The sequence below is a fragment of the Alternaria novae-zelandiae genome (genome assembly GCF_023758075.1).
Source record: "Alternaria novae-zelandiae strain BMP 2774 chromosome Unknown scaffold_14, whole genome shotgun sequence".
Taxonomy (NCBI): Eukaryota; Fungi; Ascomycota; class Dothideomycetes; order Pleosporales; family Pleosporaceae; genus Alternaria; species Alternaria novae-zelandiae.
Window position 1 is genome coordinate 927,172 of NW_026056974.1, and position 27,164 is coordinate 954,335.

The following is a 27,164-nucleotide window of genomic DNA, read 5'->3' on the forward strand; positions in this document are numbered from 1 at the left end:
AAGAACTATCTACTTAATAATAGTGCTAATACGTTCTAAGTAAACACGCTAGTGTAGGTGCGTAGTAGTATCTATAATTAAATTTTAGCACTATAACTAAACTACTCTACTATACTATTATACTACTATACCTATAATTACTACCTATATAATAGGTAGAAGTAAAAGAAGTAAGTAAAACATTTTCTCTATCTCTAAATACTAAACTAATCTATTACCTACGTAGCTAGAATGTTAGTTGTTCTATTATAGGTGCTACTAGAGAGCTAGAATGCTACACACCTAGAAACACTTAAGAATATTATAGATAATAATCTACGTACTAATATAGCTACGCTACTTAACTACTATATAGATATAAACGTTCTAAGTATATATAATCTAATTATTTAGTTCTAGTTAGATATTAAAGCTGCTACTAATATACTTTAACAAGATGTTCTTGTACGCACTAAGTATTCTAATATATACCTAGATATAATATTTGTTATATTATATATATATTCTTAGAAGGCGAACTAACTTATAGTAGTTCTTAGTAATATAAAGGTAGTATATAAATTCTCTACTATAGACGTTTGCGCTAGCGTTCTTAAAATTACATAGTAAACTCTCTATCTTCTCTATTAACTAACTCTCTTGCGCTAGCTTCTATTTAGTATTAATAGAAATAAATATAATAGTAAGAGTATTAATATTCTTACTAGCTACGTTAAAACTACTAATAGCTACTTGCTAGTAAAAGTGCCTAAGTTTAACTATATAAAGGTTGTATAAATGTAGAAGTTAGGCTAGGTAGTAGAATACTTTAAGAAGAAGATAGTCTACTATACCTTTCTTAAGAGGTAGCTTTTATTACCTAGAGTATAGAAGCTATTTAAAGCGTAGTAGAAGAAGCGTATAACTAGATAGATTAAGAGTCTATTACTATATCTAAAGAAGAACCTAGTAATAAGGTAGACGTATACTATGTAGAGAAGCCTATAATTATTATAGACACGCAGGTAGCGTAGAGTGTAAGATACTCTCTATAAGGCGTGCTATAGTTAGAATATAAATATAACTATCTCTTAAGATTAAAATAAGTATCTAAATACTAGTTTCTTATACGTGTTAAGTGTACTAATTCTATAAAAACTAGATTTTATACTACGCTAGTAAGTTAGTTATATCTTTAATAGTAAAGGTAGCTAAACGCTAATAGAATTCTCTTCTACTTATATAATACTATAAATATACTTTTTACACGTTGCGTTATTGCTATTATTTAAATATCTATAGTATACTAGGCTATATTTAGGCTCTAGTAGTAGGCTTACGAATAGCTAGAAGCTATATTAAGGCACTTTAGCGCTACTATCTTAATAGTTTCTCTACTAGTGTTTACTCTTACGTGCTACGCTCTATCTTAACTACTAACTACGTAGATAAGCGTAGCTTCTAAATTTACTACTTTTAAACGTTATATAACTCTGTATAAACTTCTACGCTTTCTAAACACTAATATTCTTTCTCTATTTTACCTACCTTTACTACTATATACGCGTTGCTATCTTACTTACGCGCATATACAAACCTACTACTTTTTAGTTATACTATAAGCGTAATATAGAATCTTATTAATATCTATCTAATATTACTAGTTATTAGTAGAGATATAGACTAGAATAGGCTTACTAACGCACTCTAGCCTTACATAACTAGAAACTTAGTAACACTAGACTATCTATTTGCACTAAGCAGCCTAGAATTAATTTTAGAATAGTTATTAACCTATAAGCTCTAGTACTATTAAGAGTTAGAGAATCTAATGCTATTCTGTCTAGAGGCCTTTAGCAGCACAGAGGTAGTTAAGATTAATAATAGTAGTATAGTTATTGTAATATTAGTAGAATAATATTGCCTTAACGTAATAAAGTTATAAGAAAAGATTATTCTAAGAGTCTAGTTAGATAGACTTTAAACGCTACTACTCTTATTTAGTAAACTCTAGTAGCGTCTACCTAATATAATATCTACTTCTATTTATATAGCGCGTGTAATAGATTAGTTTACTATAATAAGACGCTTCTTTGCACAAAAGCTACTCTATTTAGCTAACCTAGCTATTATACTACGTAAGCTATCTAAGAGAGACTACGCTATTATATTATTCTATTTCTAAATTAAACTAGTAGTATTAAACTAGCTTAGTAAAGAACTAAGTGTGCCTAGGCTCTAGCGCAACGTTAGAGTACTAGAGATAGTTTTTATTTTGCGAGGTGCTGCTATTCTAGATAATACTCTAATTAGCCTATTATATTTAAGAGATAGTATATATAGAATAAAGAATATCTTACTACTTATATTATAATAATATTGCATAAATAAATAGGTAAAGAATATATCTACCTATATTCTATATTTAGATAAGCTCTTACACTATAGGTCTAATAGAAAACTAGATATTATCTACTTTATTAATACTAATAGTCTTTTCTACTACATATGTAAGAAGTTCTACTAAGCGTACTAACGTACCTATGTATTAGACTAGACACTAATTATCTACGTAAATAAAGATAGAATACACTAATATATAGAAATGTATTTTAACGCCTTTAATAAAGAAGCTACTAGTAAGTTACTAACTATAGTGCTAGAGACACTGCTACAATAGTTTACGTATTTAGTGTACTCTTTATTCTATAATAGCAAAGAGTATACTATATATTTACCTAGTAGCGAGCGTATCTTAGTAAGCCTATAGCTAAGGTACCTAACTATTATACTTTTAACTTTAAGCTAGCTCTTAATAGTATATCTACTTTCTATATCTATACTTATAGTTAATAAAATATCTACTAGTATAATTGCGAGCAAACAGCTTACAAGGCTTATTACTAACTACTACGTTCTTAATTAATTAGAATAGATAAGCAAAGACTAATAACGTATTCTTAAGTATATACCTACCTGCCTTCTATTTATTATCTTTATAGACTAGCGTAATAATAGAAGTTTTAAACTATACTTCTATATAATCTATACTATCTAGAAAAATCTATAGTCTTATATACAGAAAGCATACTATAGTACTAGACTAGGCCTCTTTACTTCTTAGCTTGCTAATACTCTTACGTAGATTAAGACTATTAAAAAGAGTAGTAATAATAAAGTTATCTTTATATTAAAGAGGTTATATAGCTTTAGAGCTTTAGCTTACACTATATTAGTAGATAATATAGACGTTGCTATAGTAGACGCCTAAGCTAAGATAAAGAACTAATTTGCGCCTCTAGATAACTACATATTCTATAACTAGTACGTAACTTATACTCTAGAAGAGCTTATAGTATATAAGAACGTATTTAAATATCTAAACTATAATATTAAGTAATTGCTTTAGAGTAAGAGGCGAGATAGACGTATAGTATTTAATAAGTATTTCTACTTTACCTAAATTCTTATAACTATACTATTACTAGAGCTATACCTAGTAGAAGAATACTTCTATAGTTAGTATATGTCTAGGTTATTAGGCTAGTTTGTTAGCAATGCTATAATAAATTATATTACTAGAAGCTAGCTAGTCTTAAAAGAGTAGAACTCTATACTAAACGTAGAGCTTTTCTAAAGACTATGTAAGATAGTAGCTCTATGCTTAAGAATGTAGTAGCTCTATTAAATTTTCTTTAATTTACTAGTCTATAGAAATAATAAGGTAATTCTATTGCTAGTAGTTAAATATTAAGCTGCCTTAGTTGTAATAAGAGAAGAGCTTAGCGTAGTTACTATAACGTCTATCTTAACTAAATAGCTACTTAAATACGTTGTCTAATAGTTACCTATCTATTGCACCTAAGTAACGTAGCTCTTACTTCTCTAATAGATAACTAACTAGAATATAATAATTAAAATTAATAGTAGTAGTAATAAGAAGAGTAATATATTGCGTAGTTTGTTTACTATAGTGTCTACATTAGAGGCTATCTCTATAGATATAGATCTTAGTGTATTTAATACCTATATCTTTCTAGAGCTAGCCTAAGATTAAGATAATAAGATAAAGCTAGCTATAAGACTTATACTATATTCTTTCTTCTAACTATTATATAAGAGACTTAGAGTAGAGAAGATAGTTAGAGTAGATAGCTAAAGAAGGTAATAGAATACAAGAATTAAGCGTCTATAAGTAGTACTATAGCTACTACCTAATACTATATATAAGAAGATACCTATATATATAATAGAACACTATATACTAGTAGTAATAAGTTTTAGTTTAAGTAAGCTTATGCCTTACTCTATTTAGTAGCTAATAACTACTATAACGTCTAAATACATAGAAGTAATATGCGCTAAGATAGCAGCGTATCTAGTCTATAGATAAAGAATAAAGTAATCTTAATAATAAGTTAGATTAAAGCCTAGAAGAAGATAAAGAATATAGAGGTAATAAAGGCGTTAATAAAGGCGTTAATAAAGGCGTTAATAAAGGCGTTAATAAAGGCGTTAATAAAGGCGTTAATAAAGGCGTTAATAAAGGTATTAATAAAGGTATTAATAAAGACGTTAATAAAGAGCCTAAAGCATAGATTAGTTAGCGTAGCTTAGTAAGTCTATGTTAATATTAAACCTTAGAAGGTAACACTACACTCTAAGTCTTTCTTATACCTACTATATAATAGCTACTACTAAGATACCTATAAAGAGACTTCTAGACAACGTGTTAGATAATTATAATACTTAGCAAAGTAAGCGCATAAGAGATTACACTATAGTAGTAAATACTATAAGTTAGTCTATAGTAGTAGCGTAGGCCTACGTAGATTTACTATAAGGTACGCTGTAATTAGCGCGCATCTCTAGAGCTAGATATAGCTAACTAATAATTATAGCGCTACTTAGACGTTAAACCTCTATATCTATATATCTTAATCTCTTATCTCTATATTCTTAGGTACCTACGTTGTACTAGCTTCTATATAGAGAAGCTTCTAACTTAGAGCAGAGTGCTACGCTAACACTAACGCCTAGTAAATCTACTTGCATACATATAATAGTATTAGAAGAGGCTTTCTTATTAGTAGCGCTACGCTAACATCTAGCCTCTATATCTATATACTTAAATTTCTTCTCTCTATATTCTTAGGTATCTATATTATACTAGCTTCTACGCAGAGAAGCTTCTAACTTAGCGTAGAATATAACGCTAACACTAATACCTAGTAAATCTACTTATATATATGCAACAGCGTTAGAAGAAGCTTCTTTATTAGTAGCGTACGCCTATTAGTATATAGAATAAGAACGCGTCTTATTACTACTATCTATATATAAGCTATATATTCTAACCTTGTACTAGCTACTAGCTATAAATAGAAGTAGTCTAAACGTTAAGCTGCGTAGCTATAATAAGCGTTCTATAGCTCTAGCTACCTAGCAGGCTATATAAAATATTAAAGGCCTTAGCGCAGAGTTTTATTCTAATATAAATAATAGTATATACTCTGCGTATCTATCTACTATAATAATAGAAGACAAAGATATAAGTAAAGATGTAGGTAGAGGTGTAGATAGAGATAATAAGCTTATTAGACAACAAGAGCACTAAAATAGTCTAGTTATTAATAACGCTCTTGCTGTTATACTATTATTATTATTATAAGTTAAGTTTGTAAGCGCGCGTTAAGTAATTTAACTACTATAATAGCTAATGCAGATATTATTACACTACTATACCTATCTATTAGATAACTTTAATTTAGGCTTAGACGCAGACTTAGGTAGTAAGCTGTAACATCTCGCCTTTAAGCTTGTTTAGAGGAATCCTAACGTTGTTATAATTAATGTAACCTACAAAACTAACTGTTTTAATATACCTTTCTTCTACGCTTGTAGCACAACTTATATACATAATACTTATAATGTTACCTTTAGTTTTCCGCTCAGCTATATACAAGCAGTGTACCGGCGGATTAGTAGTTAGGTGGGTGTGCTCTTTTTTGCTCTTTTTTTGCCCTTTTTTTGCTCCAAATCCGACCGCAGGAGACGAAGCTTTAGCCGTGGATGAAGACATATGTGACATGACATGCTCCGGTTACAGTACACGATCTGCATTACAAGCGATCATGCCTTGCATTTTGCCACTAGCTACCTGTAGCCGCGCTTCGCTCCTCTGCGTCTGGCCGAAGACCTGTATCACCTTCTCTACACATTCCCAAAACCCTTCGAATTCCGAATCGCCAGCCCCAACTTCCGCTCCAACACCGCCCTATCCCCATAGTCCGGCAAATACAGCTTCCCAAAACACGTGCTACTACTCGGTAAGCTCCCCGGGCTTCCCATGATCCTAACAATGTGAAACGTGATACTCTCGTAGCCCGTAACAGGCACGCGATCAGACGCCGTCACAAACTCAAGGAGGAGACGCAACTCTTCTTGACTGTACCCCTCGACCACATCCCAGAAAGCGCGGATGTTGGAATGCTGCGCCGTATACCCGTCTTCGTATTTAGCGCAGCGTTTCAAGTCCAGGATGGAGATGTGCTGTGTGCCTTCGATGAGGTGGCGGAGCGAGTGTGGGGAGAAGAGTTGGAGGCTCTTTGGGTGGATGCAGGTGAGGAAGCCGTGCAGGAAAGGGATGAGGCCGGGGGCGACGGAACTATATGTCAGGGCGCGGACGTAGTCCTTCACATACTGTGCACGGTTTTCGTTGGTGACTAGACCGGGCTCTTCGATTGGGGAGTTTGATTCAGCGAGTGCAGGGAAGTTATCGCCTAGGTTTTGGTCGACCGGCTGGCCGAACGCTTCGTAGCTGAAGACGTACTCGCGCATGAAGACGTCTGCGACGTCGCCGTCGCTCCAGGATAAGAGGGTGCGGAAACTTTCTGCTAGGCTGGGCCAGCCATCGCTGATGTAGTCGATGGGATCGTAGTCGGCTGGGCCTTCGACGCGCGGGTTGCCGGTGGTTTGGAGGTACTCGTAGAAGGCGAGGGGAAAGGTGACGGGTAGGGTAATGCCGTTGTAGACCGCAAGACTGAATAGTATTCCGAGCATCTGGAACTTCCACGGGGGTTCGAAGCTGCCCGGTTGGAACCACGTCATGTGCGTCTGTGGATCGATCGTGAACATGCCTGGCAAAGTTAGTCGACTAGTTTGCAAGAGTATGATGTGGCTCACCATTCTCCGGCCTGAAAGCTTCACTCAGAACCACACGGAAGAATTCGTACGTCACGCCGCCGTGATCCGCACCGACTTCTCCTTCGTTGTGACCCATCTTGACCTTGAGCGGTTTCAGCAACATCCTCTTGTCCATACCCCACAGCTGATTAAGTGTGTCTTTCAAAGGCTCTTCACGACTGACATCCAACACTAGGTATTCACTCAGGGTAGTCTTCATTTTCCTCTTAATGATCCACCAATAAGGTTCTTTGAGGAACATCTCCAGCGACTTCTGCATTTGGTGGGTGCGCATAGTATGGTCGTACTGCTTCATCATCTCGGTGAAGTTGATGGTACGGAAGTACGCTACGAGATGCTGCGCGGACAAGAGGCATGGGTATTCGAAAACGTGTAGAGTATTGGGGTGATGCTCCCAGGTGAGGTAGTTGATAGGCTCGTTTACTGTGTCAATGCGCTCATCGAGTATCGGCATTTCGAACATGTTGGAATGTAAGTGTAGAGTTTGCCGCTTGAAATCTGTGACCGTTAGCTTGCTGGTGCTACGAACATCCTGTATGCTTACGAAGTTTGTCGAGGACCATCACGGCTGTACCGACGCTGCTCCACTTGTTGATTTCAGCCTTGCTGTCCCAATTCTTGACGATGATAGTCCTCAGCCATTCCATAAAAGTAGCTGTCACAGTCCACCCTGGATCTCCATCGCGATCATGGCTCGAGTTCAGCCTCATCTTTGTCGCCATACCGACGCGCTCTACCACCTCCAGATGTTGTATAACCATATCCACAAGCCCGAATGAAGGTGTAACTTGTTCTGACTCGTCCCGATTCGTTTCCGCGACGTCTAAACTGGCCAGTATATGTTCGAAACAAGTCCGCGTTCCGATAGCCCGAAGTAAACGATCCGCAAGACGCACTGCCGGTTCGTACTCCAACTCGTCGATAATGTCCATGTAGGGGTGCGCAAAAGCGTCGGTATTGGGAGTAGCAATGGGCACCATGACACCCCAAGATCGAAGCTTCCGTATTTGGGCCCATGTGTGCGGCCATCCAAGCGGTACCAGGGAGGTGAGTGCGTGTATGCATATCATGACGATATGGGCGGCTTGATGGGTGTCGAGATAGCGCGAGGCACCTTGATGACCACTGGAAGACTGGTCGGAAGGACTGTTATTGGAAGCGCCCTTTCTTGATGGCCTCAGACGAGGACTCTTCTGAATGTCGAGTTCAGGTGGAGAGACGAATAGAGCATCTAGCGCGAGCCATAGGCTATCGAAGATGAGCGCACCGTTGCGATGGTTCCAGTCTCTAAAAGAGTTCGCTAAGCGTGATGAGTCGAGATGAGGTAAAGGTGAGTCTTTGAAGCCTTTGTTGGTATCATGGAATGACGCAAGTAGCTTTTCTGGGTCGCTCAAGGTATAGAACAGAGATCGGTTGACGAGGGGTTTTGTGCGTCGCGTACGTCGCCGACGATCAAAGTCCACAACGTAATTGAAGTCTGTAGTGTGGCTCTTGCCGTAGCGATGGACGTCGTCTTTCAGCTCATTGAGGATACTGCAATTCAATGTTGGGACAACGGGTACACCGGATGATGAATGTTCCTCAACAGGGGTGTTCTTCGTAGGTAGTTCGGTTGCTGTTGATGATGGCTTCGCACGAGGCGCAGCAGCCGGGTATGTCCCTCCGATAGTGAAGCTTTTCTTTCCTGTTTTCGAGATTGATAGCATTGCTAGATCTGATGCACCATCCACGGCAGTAGGATGTGCTGATGAAGGAGGCTGCCTTTGAGTCGTGCCGTTCGAGGGATGGTAGGGTATTCTGTGGACATGGTGCCCGTTAGCCAGGACCTCGGCGCCAGCGTTGTCTGGCTGTGAACTGTCACGAGTGGCGGCTGATAGCTGTGAATGCTGACGAACGATACGCGAGTTTCCAGTCAATTGTGATGCGTTCGAATCGTTTGTACCAAGCGTTGGCCTGGTGCTTGGATCCGCATGACGCCCATCGGTCTGGGAAGCGAATGTAGCGAATGTTTGAGTAGGACGAGCGTCATGTGCAGGAGTATGCTCGGATTTGCGAAGGGAAGCAAGGACAGAAGCAGGTGTGGGTATTTGCGTGGTATAAGAGTACATCACAGTCAAGCTGTCGTACAAGTTCTGACTAAGAGCCTTCGGGTCTTTTCTAGCTTGCTGCCGTTGCTTGAGGGCATTGATCAAGTCGCCATCCAGCTCTTGTTGACCACTATTGCCCGCACGACGTTGCCTGCGCTGTTGTGCTAGTTGCCATACCGAAGGATAAACAACGTAGTCCTCGGCGGAGCCGTTGCTAACATGTTGGGCAAGACTATTTGTAATCTCGAATGACTCAGGCGCGACCTTGAGCTCGTGGGGGCATAGGCCGCGATTCGGATTGTCTTGGCCGGCAAGGTAATGGGCTAGGGCCGTGGCCGTGAGCGACGTAGGCGGACGGTGTGGTCTGGGCGCGATGCGCTTGCCGGATGAGAGGCACGTGGGGGTATCGCAGTAGGCACTCTTACAGCCATGTAGGATCTGGGATAGGTACCTAGTCGACAGTCAGCATTCATCCAGACAATGAGAGGGAGTGATGGGCGCACTGTCGGACAAGATGTTGGAAGCGGCGCTGTCTTTCTGTCTGTGAGCATTCCAGGACGCGTTTGGTGTCTTGTACGTCTATCACATCTCTTCTACGCGAGCGGTTCGAGGCACGTGATGACCGTGTCGATGGGCCAGCCGCTGCAGAAGCCGATGATGTCTGGTTGGTGGCATTGTACGGAGCATCGCGAGGGTGCTCAGTCCCGTCTGACATGCTCATATCATCGATGACGATGTTGTTGCAAGAGAGAGTGGCGGCTAAGGATGCGGTCTGGTATTGTATGTGCGAGTGTCATGGTATCGCATAGCCACTCGAGGTATACTGTAGCAGACGATAGGGCTGAGGTAGTGGCCGAGGGGTGCTCTTGCCCTGCGGCTCTAATCCGCTGCAGGGATGGCAGGAGCCAGTGGCTTGGCACAACGCCTGCCGATTGATGTCATGCCTGTGCGCTTCAATATTCGCCCCAAGTCGGCCTTCTGCGCAATTCACCATCTTCGCCGTGCGCTGGACTGCTGATAAGACGCACAATCCGACTCCCGCGCCTGCTCACTTTGTAATCGCGCCCTGCTCGGCCTAGTCGCTTTTTGCTCCTCGGCCAGTCATAAAGTCGTGAAATCGTCGGCGCTACCACATCCCACACTCAACCCCACCTATCGCCTATATTTCTACTCCTCTCTCCGAGTGCAACCACACCGTCAAGCCCAACTACACTCGCAAAGATGGCGTCGCAAGTTCCTTCCCAGGCTAACATCCAGTCTACGCATCCCTTCACTTGCAACACATGCCAGGTCGCCTTCCGATCGAGCGAGTTGCAGCGGGCGCACATGCAGACCGACTGGCATCGCTACAACCTCAAGCGTCGCGTGGCCTCGCTCCCACCGCTATCCTCTGAGATCTTCACCGAGAAGGTTCTTGCGAACAAGGCCACCGCTGCCGCCACTGCCGCCAAGGCGTCGTTTGAGAAACTGTGCACCCCGTGCCAGAAGACGTACTTCAGCGAAAATGCCTACAACAACCACCTCAACAGCTCCAAGCATCGCATCAACATGGCCAAGTCGGGTAGAGGTGCGCAACTAGATGACGCCGCATCGGTAACGGGCTCCATGGTCAGCTCTGCCTTTTCGCTGGGAGAGTCCATGGCTGAGTCGGAAGCCACCACCGTCAACGGGGACAAGGATGTCGCAGGTGTCGCCGAAGGTCTACAAAATGCCAGCCTCGAAGGCGAGGACGCAGCTGAGAACGAGTCCGCCGCCGCCGAAGACGACAAGAGCTCTGTTGCCGCGTCGACCAAGCCTGCCACCGATCCCCTCCTCGACTGCCTATTCTGCAACTACAAGTCGCCCAACTTCCAGCTCAACATTACTCACATGGGACGATACCACGGCATGTTCATACCCGAGAAGGAATTCCTCGCTCAACCCGAGGAGCTTATCAAGCATCTCCACGAGAAGATCCACGCCTACCACGAGTGCCTCAAATGCCACAAGACTCTTCACACCGCCTCTGGCATTCAAACGCACATGCGCGACCGCGGCCACTGCATGATTGCCTTCGACTCGGATATTGAGTTGGTCGAGATTGGCGAGTTCTACGACTTCCGGAGCTCTTACCCCGACGCTGCCGACTTCGACGAGATGGCAGAGGAGGCTGAAGATTCAGACGATTCGTCATCTACAACAGGAGGCGGAATCAAGCTCGGTGCCAGGCGCGAGACCAAGACCACTACAGAGGATGACGCAGCCATGTCGAGCAACGCCGAGGAGGACGCAGGCTGGGAGACCGACAGCACCGTCTCGAGCGTACCGACCGATGAGATCACAGCCGTACCCATCGACCGCAGCCACCGCCACAAGTCACTCAACAAGTCGAAGCACCACAACCACGCCGACCCCCGCCCACACCGCGCTGCCGACGGCTTCCACTCCCACGCGCACCACACTCCCCAAGCCGTCTACCACGACGAATACGAGCTCCACCTCCCCTCGGGCCGCACCGCAGGTCACCGCTCACTAAACAAGTACTACCGCCAGAACCTGCGCAACTACCCCGGCGTCGCCGAGCGCATGGAGGAAGCGCAACGCGCCCGCATACCCGGTGCCATCACCGCCGGCGACGAAGACGAAGAGGACCAGGACGGCGACGTCACTATGGCCGGCGAGGAAGGCGAGGAGTGCAGCCAACTCCAAGTCCGCGGTCGCGGCCACGATAAAGACCGCCAGCTCCTGTCTCGTGCCAACGGCGGGCGGGGTATGGTCGGTGTCACCGACGCCAAGAAGAAGGAGATCCAAGCTGTTGAGAAGCGCGATAGGAGGAAGGAGCAGGCTGCTCGCAGTCGCTACCAGGCTAATGTTGAGAAGGCGCAGAACTCGCAGAAGCACTTCCGCGATCCCCTTCTGCAGTAGTTGGAAGGATTTCTGTGTGTGGGCGGATTGGCGGTTGCTTTTGGGTTCTTTTCTTTCTTTTACGTGTGTCTTTTTAACGAAACTTGTTATGAGCATGGGGAGGCGTTTGCGTTGCAGACAAAAGGCATTACACCTAGTGACTAGAATGTCGCAGATTCTGTGATACACTTTGGACTATGGATTACATTACAAAAAAGACTGAGCTGTCGACATGTATCGTGATTTTATCGTGACAAGGTTTCTTGTATATGCTACGGATGTTGACACACATACAAAGACTTCATACATGACATTATCCTACGTTTCCCTACATACCAACATCCACCATGTCACATCCGCCAACCTTTTATCCCACATCCATCCCACATCCAAACCATCAAAACACGTCCCCAAAATTTTCCCACTAACCCCGTAACCAAACTACTTCCCACTCCTGTCCTCACTCTCCCCCCTCAACCCCGCAGCATGCACCTGCCTCCTAATATCAAACAACGCATCATCAATCTCCCTCTCCTCCTCGCGCCCTAGAACCAGACTCGGGCTGCGGAAAAGATATTCCTTGAGGCTCTTGAGCTGGTTGATGATGCTGCGGGGAGTGAGGATGACGCGTTCGGCGAAGGAAGGCGTTGGTGTGTGGGTGCCTGTTGTGGAGGCTTGGGGTGGGTGTGCGGGTTGGGGTTGAGGAGGTGCGGTTTCGGGTGCGGCGTCGGCTTCGACTTCGTCTCCAGCTTCTGATTCAGCTTGCAAGTCCAGCACATCCCCATCCCCACCCCCATCCCTACCACCTCCCTCCATCTTCCCAGACCCCGAAGACCTCGGCCTCGGACTAACCTGCACATGACTCAACCTCTTACTCCCACTACTTCCCGGCGTCGATCTTCTCGCTTCACTGACATCCTGATCCGCGTTCTGTCTCGCTCGTTTAGGCGCTGGCGTTTCCGTTTCATCCACAGAGATATCCTGCGTGTTTTCGACGTGAGAGAGGAGGGATTGGGAGCGGCGCAGGTGTTGCTTGCGGGTTGTTGATGCGGGGACGGGGATGGGGGGTTCGCTGGTGGTGGTAGAGGAGGAGGAGGAGGAGGAGGTGGTGGTGGTGGTGGTAGTGTGTGTAGATTTCCGTTTCTTGCCTCGCGGGTTGGAAGTTGGGACTGGTGCGGCGACGGTGATGTTGTCGAGGATGTCGGTGTCGGAGGGGTGGGATGGTTCGGGCTCTGGTTCTGATACCGGGGCAGGAGCGGCAGCTGAGGCAGGCGCGGGACTCTCCTGTGTCTGTTTCTTGCCGTTCTTCTTGTTCTTTGCGGGTGTGCGTCTGGGTTTCTTTCCGCTTGGAGGCCGAGAGGGGCTGCCCATGGAGTGCCGGGAAGAGCTACGCAGGGAGTACGGTGTTCCTTTTGCGGAGCTGTTGTCGAAAGAGTCACCTACTCGGCTTGTACTACTTGTGTTGGCTTGGGAGCTCTTGCGCGGAGATCGGCGGGCAGGACCGCGGGTTGGCGTTTGTGACTCGTCTACTTCGGTGTCGCTACCAGCTTGGTCCTCCAATATTGACGATTGTGGATGTGATGCGGCATCGACGTATTCGGCATTAGACTCTGATTGTGCGGACTCTGTCGCTTCCGCAGGAGTATCATGTACTTGCATATCGGCGTCGATTTGGGCTGTGAGTTGCAAGTCTATGGTGGAGCTTGGGACATCTGACATGACAGTGTCGGAAGGAAGTTCAGCGTCCATTTGCGTATTGTCGTGGAGCGCAACAGCGTCAAGCAGTGCTTCCTCATCGATTGTGGTTCCTTCATCAAAGGAGATCGAAACCGAGCTTTCCGGTTGACGGTACTCAAAGCTAGATCCTACTAGAACATCAGGCTCGCTTTGCTTGTTGTTAAGCCTGTCGTCCTTGCTGAACTGAGGCGGCGAAGAGTTCAGGTCATCGTTCGCGAACTGTATGCTTCGCACGGCCGTCGGCGTTGCAATGTCCGTGTCCTCGCTCACAATATGACGAGTATTCTTGCGGGAATGTGGTGTCGGCGACGATCCAAGGTAGCCGTCCATAGGACCCATGGCTGCGAGAGCTTTTAGTGGAGTTGCCCGAGAGGCGGTATCTGGCAGATCATCTGCAGTCAACGCATCTGAGTGTATCTCCATCGGCGACGGTACATCCTCTGGCTGTGGTGAGACAGCGCCCATCTTTGCGAATATACCAGTGCTGAGCCTTTGACGATCGATCATCTCTTTTTGTCGGTCAGTTAACACCTGTGATTCTTGCTGGAATGGATTTGACGGCGAGGAGACGATAGGCTCGAATTTGATCTGAGAGTCATCGTGGCGGAGACGGATCTTCGGCGTTTGTCGAGAAGGCACTCTCCTGGTGGCTGAGGTGGGTACTGCAGGAGATCGAGACTTGGATCTCCGCGACGCTTTGGAGATCTTGAAGGGCGAGGCCTTTACTCGCGGGCTCTTGAAAGCACGTTTGACCTCGTCCGCACTCGTGTCGGAGTCGTAGAACGAGAGCTTGTTCTCCTGTTTTGACGTTAATAACGTTTTGAAGGTACTGATATTTGCACTTACAGCATCGTCTTCCCGGATTTCCAGTGATGGAAGAGAAAGCTCGACACTGTTCCTTAATTGGCGCAGGGCCTGCTCAAGTCGAGTGGGGTATCGCAAGCTATCCTCTTTCCCAAAGGTGGCATTCCAGGTCGCAATAGAGATGTTGACGATACTTCGGCGTCTGCTTAGGAAGCCTGCGGTCACCAACGCTTGTAGATGAAGCAGCGTTTGGCTGTCCTTGCGCGGTAACCGCTCTACAGCTTTGTTGACTTCCTCCCACATGTTGATGACCTGAAAATGGTTAGTGATTGCTGGAGCTTTCGGATGACGGTGAACGTACCTCACGATGCAAGCTCTTCAGTGGCTCTTCCTTGCTCTGCATCTTCTTCTCCGGATCTTCCACCCAAACCTGGATCGCATCTTGTATCTTGCGTAGATACCCAGCGAGATGAGACGTCGAGCAGTGTTGGACCGAGGTGCTCAGCGCAGAAAGAAAGCCTTTAGTAGGCTCTACATCGTCTTTGTCAAGATTCCTGTAAGCGGCTGACCCTACGGAAGTGATGGCTCCGTAAAGATGGACATAAGGGTCGATGTCATGGGACCTTGCAGCTGTGTTCGAAGGCCACAGATTCTGCCGACCTTGATCCATGACTTTGCGGGTCATCTGCTTTGGTAGGTTGCGGAGAAGAATGCTGGCGTATGCCAGACAGGAAGCTTTGTCTTCATCAGGTGTGCGCTTCAGGACCTGTTCAGAGACCTTCTCAATCACAGCGAGTGCGAGTGCACCTTCTCCCGCTTCCCGTCGGACGGTACTGACCAAAGTCGACAGAATCTGATGCCCGACGGGCTTGTCTAGCAGATAGGCAGAACCCAGACTGAGGATTTCGACCACAATCTCGTACTCTTTGCCCAATGAGCGAGCGCTGCGGTCACCTGAAGGGGCTGTTTGATCTTGCAACATGGTATCAAGCAAGGTCACAATCCGCGTCCAGAACTCTGAGGCCACTGCACCCTTCAGCGAGCCATCCACCGTCGCGGCACAGTCCCGAAGAAGCTCCAGCTTGCTCAACCGAGTGTTTTGGGCAGCAAAACAGGGCTCGATGATCACATCCATTGCGCGGAGTCGAACAGGATCAGCTAGCTTTCCTTCTGATTGTGTGACGAGAAGATCCAGGAGGAAGAGGAGTGGGGACGATCGGGTGCCCTGGTGCCGTGATCGATGTGATGGTGTCGATGCGACTTCGATCTCGTTGTCGGCGTTGCGTGTGAGACATTTGTCTGCGAACTGAAACGCGCCCATGTTCTGCACAACAGTCTCTATCAAGAAGCAGAACTTGGTCGCCCAAAGATCCTCCCTCTTCTGTTCTACCGCAATGTTGTCCGTATGGCTGTCCCAGATCCGACGCAGCAGATTGATGATATGTGCCATGGCATCTTTGGTTTCTGTGGACGCCATGATCTCCTTGCTGCTTGCTTCCACCAACGAGTTGATGACTGCTGTCCACATCGTCTGAAACGGTTCGTCTTCGTGCTCTTTGCTTTCGGTCTTGAGTGCAGCCTCTAGAATATTTTCCACAAACTCTAGTACAAGAGCAATCGACTTCCGTACCCACTTGGGATCGACCAGAGGTAGCTCCCCTCGCTGGATCATGAAATTTGGCCGGAGATCTAGCGCCCGATTCTCGTTCCAAGGTTTCCGAGAGCCATCCAAGAGAGCAGACACAATTCGGCATGGTATGGCGTGCTGTGGAGCAGACTTTGCGATTATTGGACTCCAGAGGCCAGCTATGAAGTCAGTCCAATGTCCGTCAAATTGTTCAAAAGAGGCTGCTGGTCGAAACGCATAATACAGCATTGTGAAGTATGCGGATGAAACAGCGTCGCGCTCGGCTTTCTTTACTGGGGTCTTCCGTTGCAGTGCATGCACTGAGATTTTAACGAACATCCCCGACCAGGCTTTGACTTTCTTTTCTTCGGGTAAGTTCATAAAGTTGACAGAGTAGGCCAGGAAGGCAACGGCGACATTGGAGTATAATCGGACTTGGTCGTTATCCGATGACAGGCACTTGTTAATGAGGACCAGCCAATCCTTCAAGCCTGCAAACGCGTCAAGCGAGTCTTTGAGTAGACCCGTGACAGCAGCCACGATCTGTGGCACCAAGACAGCGTAATCACCACCGAGCATACGATCCAGTTCACCTGCGAAAACGCTAGCAATGGTGCCGCCGTCGCTCTTAACCCGGTTCAGAACAGACAAGACCGATTTGGCGACGTGTCGGTCATGGCCAATGGTCTTCGCAGCCGTTACTGCAGTGTCCAGCGCGCTTTGGCTGATATCCTTCTGAACCGACACCAGAGCTTTGAGAGTATGCGTGAACCATCGTTCGGTATGCCTAATCATAACGTCCGGGCGTTGCTGAAGCAGCTTCCTGTATATCCGTACCCTGTATGCCTGTACCGCGTGGCCCGATGTTCGCTCGTGGATGGTGTCTAGTGCCTCGAGCACCTTCTCGACGCGTGTCGCAGTCATGGTCTTCGGGCGGAAACTTTGCTGCATCAGCACAGCCAGGTGTGTATTGACAGTGGTCTTGGGCATGGAGCTATCGGAAGCTACGCGGATGATGCGGTCTATGATGAAAGAGCAGAAGTCTTCGTCCATGGCGGATATCAAGTCGGTGATGCGGAACAGAGCCATGAGCAGCTTCATCGCCTGTCCAATGAGCTGTGAGTCCAGCCCTGTCCCGCCCACGCCTGGAGCTGTTATGTCGCGCCGTATGAACTGGGTCAACAGAGACATCTTCTGCTTCAGCGCCTGGGGGTCGGGTATCTTGTCGTATGCCTGCATTGTCCTCTGCAAAGAACCGTATGCATCTAACCGAGTTCCGCGCTCGGAAGAAGCGAGCAGCTTCACTATCGCGTCCAGCATCTCGGCGAATGACTTGTAGTTGAGCGGGTTGGCAGCGTCTTCTGCGGGAGGTGTTTGCGTGCCGTCGGAAGGCTTCAGGATGGATTTGAGCGGTTTGGTGAGGCGGTTCTGGGGGAGGGGCTTCAGCGGTGAGCTACGCGTGGGTGTCCAGGACTGCGCGATTGCCTTGTTGGTGGGTATGTCGCATAGCTGCAGCTCGAAGTTGACTCTCTTCCGTGCGCTCGCAGAACTCGAGGGGATGTCGATGTCAGACGACGGCGATTGCTCTGGCGTGTTGGGCACTCTCTTCGCTGCTCGGAGCCTGGGCGGGATTGGCTTCTCGCCAAAGGGGTCTTGGAGGAATTGCACCGTCTCGTCGGCGGCTGTGTCTTCTTGGTCTTTGGGTGGAGTCGGAGGGCGCACGGAGAGAGATTCGAATTTGGACGACACCATGGCTATGCTGGGAACCGCTAACAAGAAAAGAGAGTAAAAGCACAAGAAGACGCTGGCATCGCTCTGGTATGCGTGAGTGAATGTGTCGAGCGTGTGGAGGTGATCGACTACCCCGGTCTACAAGTCAAAGGTTGGTGTTGGCGACGCGTCTAGCGCGACGCTCCTCGTGCGCGTAAAGTGCTAACCTTAACCGCCATTCACTGGACGACGGGCACTCGAGCCAGCGCCCGCCCCCTGCGTCCGAAACATGTTTTGTTGTGCCAGTCTGATGTGCAGAAGTCCTTCAGCGCATATTATCTTGTTCTCCGAATCGATAATAACGAAGCAAAGGATCGACGTATTCCGTATTTGGATGTTGCTAGTATGACATGATGCTGCAATGATATGTAAGGGCATCACACCAGATGGAATAATATCTGTTCTAAAAACGATAAACGATCAATGCATTCGTGAACAGGCCATAGCTACTTCCTTTCGACGCCTGGTATGGTTCGTTGCTTGTTCATGCGGACCCTGCAATGCGACAGTCGATGCAGGTCCCACAATAGTGGGGCTTTCCGAGCGCGAGCTTCCACCCCGAGTGACGTGATGCGCTCTGATGGTGTCCAGCAACGCAACCGCCATGTTGTCGCAAAGAACGGGCAGAGGTCAGTACTACTGCGCAGGAGTATCTTCTACGTGACTCGTGACTAACAGTGTCACAGCAAAGCTCGACGACGTCTCCAGAATCCTTTCCGGGTTGAAAGCCGATCTGGACGCGAAGAAGCTGTCTACTCAGCGCATGTCTCCCGCACTATACACGCATGCGTTGCGCTGACTGGATGGATAGAAAAGCAACAGCTACTCGAACAACTCAAAGTACACGGCCGATCAGTCGAGAACTCCGATCCTATATTCACAGAAGATGTACGCTACACTTTGCTAGGAGCGATGGGGACGGCATAGTGACCGTTACAGGGCCTTCGGACACTAGGACGCCATGCATTTGACGGCGAGACCACTGTCGCCTCACAAGAGGCTCTACGATGTATAGCCAATGCCCTTCTCCTCCAACCCAAGACGCGCCAGATACTCGTCGATCTAGGCCATGGTCCACACGCAGCGGAGAAGTTGAAGGTACGCAGACATCAGCGACGATTAGACAAAGGGCTAACTAATTTTCGAGCAGAGTGATAACATCGACAACGAATTCCTCGCCTCCCGCATCCTCTTTCTCACAACCTACGACACAACCCTCGACTACACACAACTCGTCCGCTCCAACTCCCTAGCCTCCAGCATCAACGCCGCCATAACGCGCCATGCTGCGCGCTACTCCAAGTCCGCCCCCTCAGGTGCAAAAGGACACAACCAACCCATGGAACTCATGGCGCTCGCCGAAACCCTCAAACTCGTCTTCAACATAATCCACTTCCACACCGACCTCAGCCCCCACTTCACCCCCTCCATACCCTGCGTCTTCAAGATCCTCGTCCGGCGCGGCGTAACCGAACCACCTTTAACAGTGCCAGCCCGCGAGTTAGTAAACGTGCTCCTGCACCTCGACCTCGAATGTGAAGAAGGCAAAAATGCGGTCTTCCCGTCTTTCGAACCGAGAACGAATGCAAGACACCTAATCTGCATCCTGTCCCGCGCCCTAATCGCCTACCCACCCAAAGAACTCGATGATGCTGTTGCTCCCGTTCTAACGCTCATCCGCCGTATCTACGAATTCGCACCTGAAGACGTGAAGAAGACGATGGAGGAGATGCTCCTTCCTACCACCGAAGAACGCGATAAACCGCTCGGGAAATCGAACACTCTCTCCTCGCGCCTGCTCAACCTCTCCACGTCAGCAATGACACCCGCGCTCCGCGGCTCAATCTCCTCGATGCTCTTCGAACTCTCAGGAAAAGACCCAGCAACATTCGTGCATAACGTAGGATACGGGTATGCGTCTGGTTTTCTCATGTCGAATAATATAAGCATGCCTGAAGATTTGGTTAAGGCGAATGCGCCGGCGGGTGACGCAGAGGGTATACCTGTGAACCCTATTACGGGACAGAGGTTAGATAGGGAGGAGGAAGTGGAGATGCCGCCTATGAGTCAGGAGGAGAAGGAGAGGGAGGCTGAGAGGTTGTTTGTGCTGTTTGAGAGGTTGAAAGCGACGGGTGTGATGGATGTGCAGAATCCGGTTGAGGAGGCGTATCGGTCGGGGAGGATTCAGGAGTTGCCGGATGATGAGTCGGATTAAATCCGGGCTGGGCTGTACACGGTCAATGGAGCAGACAATGTCACGCATCCATAGATCTTTCCCCGATCCAACGATGAATTATAATTTGATGATATTGAAAGATAAATACAGAAGAACTACCATACATGTGCCAAGTTACCCGGTTTCCTTCACTCCGCCCTTTTTGAAATAAGATGTTGAAATCATCAAGGGTGATGTAAGATTTTGCTCCAACGCCATGGAGATGCTGTCGTAGAACGTTAAGAAAAGGCAAGGGTATATCGCGAGCTGAATATGTATCGACCGATGAAAGATGGCTCTTGGTACAGGTGACGCTTTCCGAGAAGCCGTTTAGAGATATATGTCATAGATGTGCTGATGATATGATGACGCTGATGTTGAGGTGTCGAAAAGATTTGCGCATGCACCTCATCGGCTGTCAAGTCTCGCAAGGTGGTGACGCGGATCTCGAGTAGTCGGGATAGTTGCGATAACCGGCATCATTTCGATGATACCGGTCATCTGCGCGACGAGGATACGCAGCGGGAATCTCGATGCTGGGCAAGAAACCCGTGCCGTTCTCGTTGCTGTACTCGCTGATCCACAACGGGCTGAGAAGCCGCTTCAGGGTCGCAGCAATGAGACTTCCGAGACAAGCGTTGATGCGGCATACCGGGTAGGCAGCAAGCCAGAGTAGAAGTACGATACCGGCGCCTTTCTGCCAAGGTGACATGCCAACGATAGTCGCAAGAGGAGGTTGGTCGTGGAACCTTGCGACGCGGGAGGGGAGATCGCCGAGCCAGTCGAAGATACCGCATGTGTGCAAGAGGAAGGCAGAGCTGCAAGCGCCGGCAGTGTAGGCCGCGAGCTTTGTGTTGAGCTTATACAGAACAGTGAAGATGAACAGTGTGCCGACCATGGCTATGAAGCTGCGGACGAGTAGTGCGACAAGTGCTGGTATTGCACTGAGGAAAGCGAAGCCTTCAGCAATGTGCTCAGTTTGCGTCTCGAAGATGTCCAGACGTTGCGCAATACTGTCGACTGTAGAAAGAGAGCGATCTGCGATATCGTTCGTTCGATTTATGGTATCCTGTGTGACGTCCATGTAGCCTGCTAGAACAGTATAGCTGTCGACCTGTGCCTCGTGATTGGACTGGATGCTCATCCTGGCTAGATCATGGAATTGTTGGAGTTCGCTAGTGAAGTATTTGGCGAGCTGTGAGCTTTCTAGCATCAACTCCTGCGAGAAGTCCTGCATCTTCGCATGTATCTGGTCAATCTCGTTGCTCTGACTCTCGGCTAGAGCTGTGATGAGATCCGAGATTGATACTTCCATGAAAGTACGGAACTTGTCGTCCAGCGCACCTACGGTGGCGACGGCCTTCTCCTGAACCGCCTGGATGTCTTCTTTGAGCTGTTGATGAGAGTCACGAGCTTCCTCAGAGTACTGCCTCTGCTCACGGATGAGAGACTCATACTCTTCGGTCGTCTTCTGCATGTTTGATGTCACATCACCCAGCACCTGGGTCAAGTTCTTGAATATTTCGAGGTGGTTTTCTCGCTCGATGACATCTCTGCTGGCTTGACACATGACCACTGCATTTTGGCGAGCGTTGCTGAACGATGTCCAGTACTGTGGTGTCGATTGAAGGCTTTTGAGGCATTGGGTGTATTGGTACTCTTTGAAGTCGGGGTAGCATTGCTTGTCGCTGGAAGCTTCTGGTCGGGCGTGCCACCAGCTTCCGCCTTTGCCGCAATGCCTGGATGCCGGAACGAGGATGTCGCAGTTTGCTGGTGGTGTTGGGTTCACTGGCTGAGCACTGAGGAGTTCGCATACAGCTAGTTTGGCGGCGTACTCTGTTTTGACGTTGTCCAGATACGCTTCCGGGCGAGATTTGGCGAAATCCGGTGCATGTTCCAGGAGTTTGCACTCGTTCATCAAGTGAGAAGCAGCCATGCGAGTGCATGTCGGCGCGGTCTGCATCGACACCACGAAATCGACTGCTTGTGTTATCACTTTGTGGTTCCTGGATGTTGTGTACTGAAACAAGGAATCCACGTTGACTGTTGGAGCTGCATGTGCCGGTGGGGAGTGGTAATGAGAGGATACTGTAGGCAGGAGGAAAAGCCCCATCATGATCAGCTTCGCCTTGATGAGTCCATGTTGAAACTCCATATGGGCGATTCGCTGGTGAACAGTCAGGGTTTTCGAAAGCACGGCACGGAAAGCTGGCGAGAAAGTGCAGGAGCCAGGGAGTAGAAGAAGGTAGAGGAAGAGAAGAAGGCGAGAGGTCAAGGATGGTAAGATCTCTATTAGTAGCGACCATGTGAGTTCACGATATAGTAAGAGAGCGGAGAAGACGCAACGTTGGAAAATGTGAAGCATGACGCCTGCCGCGACAGGAAGGTGAGGCCAAACCTGTGGTAAGAGCACGCGCTGTTAGTTGACGATCAAGAGGCACATGCCTGGGTGAGAGAACGGTCAGTCGAAAGTATCAAGCGTCGAAATTTGACGCTGTATCGGACAACATGTTCCCCAGGGAGTGCTGACGGCTGGAGTGTTGTGGTGTTGAGGGGTATTCGTGGGGGAAGGTGCGACGGCCCAACCAATCAGAGACGTCGATGACGCGCTATCACGAGACCGGATGAGCTAGCAGCGAGTTGGAGATTCCGAAAACTCTCGCGATAATCGTCACCGGCATCAAATCAACATGTTCGCCCCAGCACGACGGCGGTGCGCCCAAAGCTTCGCAAAGGCCTCGAGCCAGAGCAGCGACTCAATACCGACTTTCCTGCTGCCCGTATTTTCCAGGCCCGCGCCGACCAGGACCTTTACCTCGACGGCATCATGTCAATCCAAGATCGGGTCTTTACCGCTCTCAATACCTCAGGGAGTCACGTTCCAGGTGGTCGCGCCTTCCGCTAAGGCGAGAAGTGCGAGAGTGCAGGCCATGTCTACAGTACACATCAAGGGACCATTGGGCGAGCTTTCAATGGCTATCCCGCCATACGTCAATATCAACCAGGACCCGGCATTGGGCGGGCCGACGTTGACAATTGAGGATGCGAAGGATGCGAAACAAAAGGCAATGTGGGGTACGAGCGCTGCAATCACCATGGGCTGCGCAATCCGCTGACACAGTCCCAGGCACCACCCGCGCATACCTCCAGAACCACATCCTCGGCGTCAGCGAAGGGCACAGTGCGATTCTACGCTTCAACGGTGTCGGTTACCGTGCCTCAGTCGAAGACTCCGCGACGACGGTAAAGTCCGAATTTCCCGGCCAGAAGTTCGTCAACTTGAAGGTCGGATACACACATCCAGTCGAACTGGCCATACCAAAAGGCGTCACCGCGAGCACACCGCAGCCGACACGTTTACTGTTGGAGGGACCGGAGAAGGAGGTGGTTATGCAGTTCGCAGCCAAGATAAGGAGTTGGAGGGTACCGGAACCGTACAAGGGCAAGGGCATCTTCGTCAATGGAGAGACCATCAAGCTCAAGAACAAGAGGGTGGGCGGCAAGTGAGCGTGGGTCGTGGCTTGGTGGATGTATACTACATGTGTTGGAGTTGTACCATGGTTATTGGTCGGACCTGCATCATATCGAGCGCAATTGGTTCCGATGACGAGAAAATACACACCACGCGTCCGAAATGCGCCACGATTCAAGCACCTATCTTTCGCGAATTTTATTTCCGACGTTTCTATGGATCGAGCGCCCATGAGCGATATACATTGCAACTTCTAGTACCACGCTTTGGTAACGCTGCTGCCTAAGGACACCCGGCAGAGAGTTTGCTCACTGAGTGGACCGCGGGTTGAAAACTATATCACACATACTGACCTCGACTTTTCGATCTAGATACCGACATCACTAAAATCGCCTTCCGACACCATGGCAGCTTTCCAGCCCAACACATGCCATCTCCTACGCATTCCCCGGGAACTTCGCGACGAAATCTATGCTCACTGCCTTGCGAGCGACGAGGGATACCATTACCACGCCGAGACGAACACGCTACGAAACATGAATGGCACAGCTATCGATCTCGGAATTCTACGTACATGCAAGCAAGTCGCGGCGGAGGCAGCAGAATTCACTCTGAGTAAAAATGGTATCAGATTCAAGACACGCATAGCACTCGTTCCAGGGGTGGAAGGTGTATTTGGATTGTCATTACTGTCTACGGAATATTATCTCAACAGTTTGTTACGTCTTCTGGACTTGGCGATGTTTGACGCATTTGGTGTGGTTATTGATGAGTTTGGTACGACGATCCTGACATACACATGCGGTAACGTACTTGTTTGATCAAGCAATAGCTAACTAGGCATCGCAGGTACTGCGGAACTGGCAGAACATATCTCCAAACAGTACCCTCACAGTGGCATCGGAGCTGTCATCCGATCGGCGTTACGAACTAAAGGACAACATGACGATGAACCCGATGATGCAGTGGTAACGCTCTCTCAACTGACTCATTCGGATCGCCAAGCTTTGCAAGAGACTCTTCAGTATATATGCTCGCATCACGGCCTCCCCGAATGGCTCGGATCACGGAATATTGTCAGATGGCTTACCTATCCGAAACGCTGGATAGGTTTGGGGCGAAGCCGTGTGAGGAATGGAGAAGAACCTGTGGGCAGGAACGCTCTTGAGGTCGCATCTTCAACCATATCGACCGTGGCATGGCAACCTTGGGTCACGCCCACTGCCATACGAATCAAGAAAATTCTCGAACTTTTGGAGTTTCTTACTATTCACGGAGGTCCTCAATACTGGTGCCCCGTGAATGCCGATGGTGGGAGAGAGCTCAAATATTACGAATCGGCCGCCTCGCAGGGCATCCGCTTTCTCGATACACTGCCACAGAGACAGCGGCACCGATTGCGTCATTTGGTCATACGCGAAGACCGCAAATGTTCTGCATCACGATGTCATGCATACGGCCTCGTCCCATACCTCACGGACCTTCCCCGGTTACGGATCGACCATTATGTCGACATGTGGAGTGTAATGTAAGTCACAACTCATGTCTGAACTTTGAGTTTTCGTGCTGACGCATTCCGGAAGCTTTCTGCACACTAGCGTGATGCTTGACTCGGTCAACACTCATCCAGCGTCAATAGGAAAGCCCACGTGCAGTCTATTTCGCGCCACATTCAAGACTATTCAGTGGATCAACGAGGCCATGGACCTTCGAAACGCTGGAATGCCACTATCGACCTATTCTCTACATCTCGAAGCGAATACCAATACCGCCCAGCGTATCTGGAATGCTATCAGGGCGCTTGCGGCCCTCAGTCTCGCCTGGCTACACAACACTTACGACATTGAGTACTCTTCCCCAATCTCTATTGCCACAGTTCCTAAAGAGAACCTGGACTTTGACACACGAATAAACAATCGTCTAATTATTTCCGTACAACTTATCCTGTCCGGGAGCACCACAGTGCGGCTATCATGCCCTACAGGCACTCTGGAAGAGTTCGAAGAGGAGGCTCGCTGTATTGGGGATAAGCTGAAGAATGAACCGAGAGACGCTTGGTTGACCTATGCCGAGAGCCTAGTTCAAGGCGATCTTGACCCCTCAGACTATGATTTCACGGCTCTGGATGAGTTGTATGCGGATCCTTGGTGGCAATGAGACGGCTACTAGCGAACCGGTCTCATACATGCGAGCGCTTTGTAATGGACTAGAGTAACCCAAAGTTCTGTTCAGCAGTCATGGCGTGACTCTGATTTTGGAGGATCAAAAGGCTCGGCGATAATACAAATTGAATCAACGTGTCCACAATGGCAATGAGAAAGTTTCCATACCCGGACGTGAGTTCAGCTTTGCTAAAAGCTGGTTCATAAGCTGCGCTACCAAATTCCGCACACAAACTTGGACTGCGAGAACCGCGAAACTACCGTATCAGTCGCAGTACCGACAAAACCAAACAACAAGCTCGCAAGGCATCAGGAATTGGTGCTGCTGCCTTGTGGACGCCACAAGCCAGTTGTCCTTACGCACATGTGTCCTGTACTATCCATCTTAAATGAGCCGCCTCCCATGGATCTACCATCATGAATGTTTCAACATCAATCTTGCAACACCAACTCCACAACTGACACCACATCATGACGATGCAAGCTCCTTCCCAGCAACAACAGTCGCGCCTGCTGAACCTTCCTCGGGAACTCCGCGATGAGATCTACACCTATTACCTACAAGAGCCTGGAGGCTACGTTCACTCTCCAACCAGCAACAAGCTTCGGTGTTCTGACGATCGGACGATCGACTTCAGCTTGATGTGGACCTGCAAGATGGTCGCTAGCGAGATGCGAGATCTGCCGCTCAGGGTGAATGAAGTGGTGTTCAGACCCTTTCAAGAGATCAAGACATCGTCTGAAGGGTCTGATGTCTGGGACGCATGGCCGAAGGCTGGCAAGTACGACTTCTTGTTGGAACGTCTGCACTTTCTGCAAGAAGAGGTCTTTGTATTGGGAGCGTCAACATCAGGTCAGTCCATCTTTGCTGTCAAATGTCTTCCACCAAAGCCACCTCGTGCTAACCGTCATGTTATAGCCCCGGAGAAGCTCACGAAAGACGTGTCTGGACGGTATCCCGACAGCTGTATCGGCGATCTTCTCACTCGGATTTCCAAGTACGAGGACGAAGATTATGTGCCTCTGAAGGACATCATGGGAAATCCATCATCGATGACATACCATGATCGTGAAGTCCTTCAGGCTTGTCTTCCAAGTCTGACTTCGCAGGCAGACTTTTCAGAACGGCTCAAATCACGAAGCTGCTGTGTGGATATCCTCGGCTTTGGCCCTGCGCTCAAGCTTAGTAGATTCCGCACCAACATACCCCGAAGAAACCGCG

General features: G+C 48.1%; 6 protein-coding genes across 6 annotated transcripts; 3 read left to right on the top strand and 3 right to left on the bottom strand.

The window, feature by feature from the left end:
- Positions 1-6,192: 6,192 nt before the first annotated feature.
- J4E88_007142 (uncharacterized protein) lies at positions 6,193-9,993 on the bottom strand (the record flags this gene model as incomplete). The annotated part of the gene is made up of 4 exons (XM_049400763.1): positions 6,193-7,118; positions 7,165-7,683; positions 7,730-9,723; positions 9,776-9,993. 4 exons carry the CDS (start codon positions 9,991-9,993, stop codon positions 6,193-6,195), a joined length of 3,657 nt encoding a protein of 1,218 aa, XP_049253711.1.
- A 500-nt stretch (positions 9,994-10,493) lies between these two features.
- J4E88_007143 (uncharacterized protein) lies at positions 10,494-12,176 on the top strand (the record flags this gene model as incomplete). The annotated part of the gene is made up of 1 exon (XM_049400764.1): positions 10,494-12,176. The coding sequence occupies one exon, from the start codon at positions 10,494-10,496 to the stop codon at positions 12,174-12,176; it is 1,683 nt and encodes a 560-aa protein (XP_049253712.1).
- A 420-nt stretch (positions 12,177-12,596) lies between these two features.
- Positions 12,597-18,075, bottom strand: J4E88_007144 (uncharacterized protein; the record flags this gene model as incomplete). The annotated part of the gene is made up of 3 exons (XM_049400765.1): positions 12,597-14,690; positions 14,739-15,008; positions 15,058-18,075. The coding sequence occupies 3 exons, from the start codon at positions 18,073-18,075 to the stop codon at positions 12,597-12,599; spliced, it is 5,382 nt and encodes a 1,793-aa protein (XP_049253713.1).
- Positions 18,076-18,697: 622 nt separating this feature from the next.
- Positions 18,698-20,308, top strand: J4E88_007145 (uncharacterized protein; the record flags this gene model as incomplete). The annotated part of the gene is made up of 4 exons (XM_049400766.1): positions 18,698-18,702; positions 18,780-18,981; positions 19,033-19,191; positions 19,244-20,308. 4 exons carry the CDS (start codon positions 18,698-18,700, stop codon positions 20,306-20,308), a joined length of 1,431 nt encoding a protein of 476 aa, XP_049253714.1.
- A 418-nt stretch (positions 20,309-20,726) lies between these two features.
- Positions 20,727-22,463, bottom strand: J4E88_007146 (uncharacterized protein; the record flags this gene model as incomplete). The annotated part of the gene is made up of 2 exons (XM_049400767.1): positions 20,727-22,314; positions 22,459-22,463. The coding sequence occupies 2 exons, from the start codon at positions 22,461-22,463 to the stop codon at positions 20,727-20,729; spliced, it is 1,593 nt and encodes a 530-aa protein (XP_049253715.1).
- Positions 22,464-23,238: 775 nt separating this feature from the next.
- Positions 23,239-23,815, top strand: J4E88_007147 (uncharacterized protein; the record flags this gene model as incomplete). Its single annotated transcript, XM_049400768.1, has 2 exons — positions 23,239-23,383; positions 23,436-23,815. The coding sequence occupies 2 exons, from the start codon at positions 23,239-23,241 to the stop codon at positions 23,813-23,815; spliced, it is 525 nt and encodes a 174-aa protein (XP_049253716.1).
- Between the last annotated feature and the right edge of the window lie 3,349 nt (positions 23,816-27,164).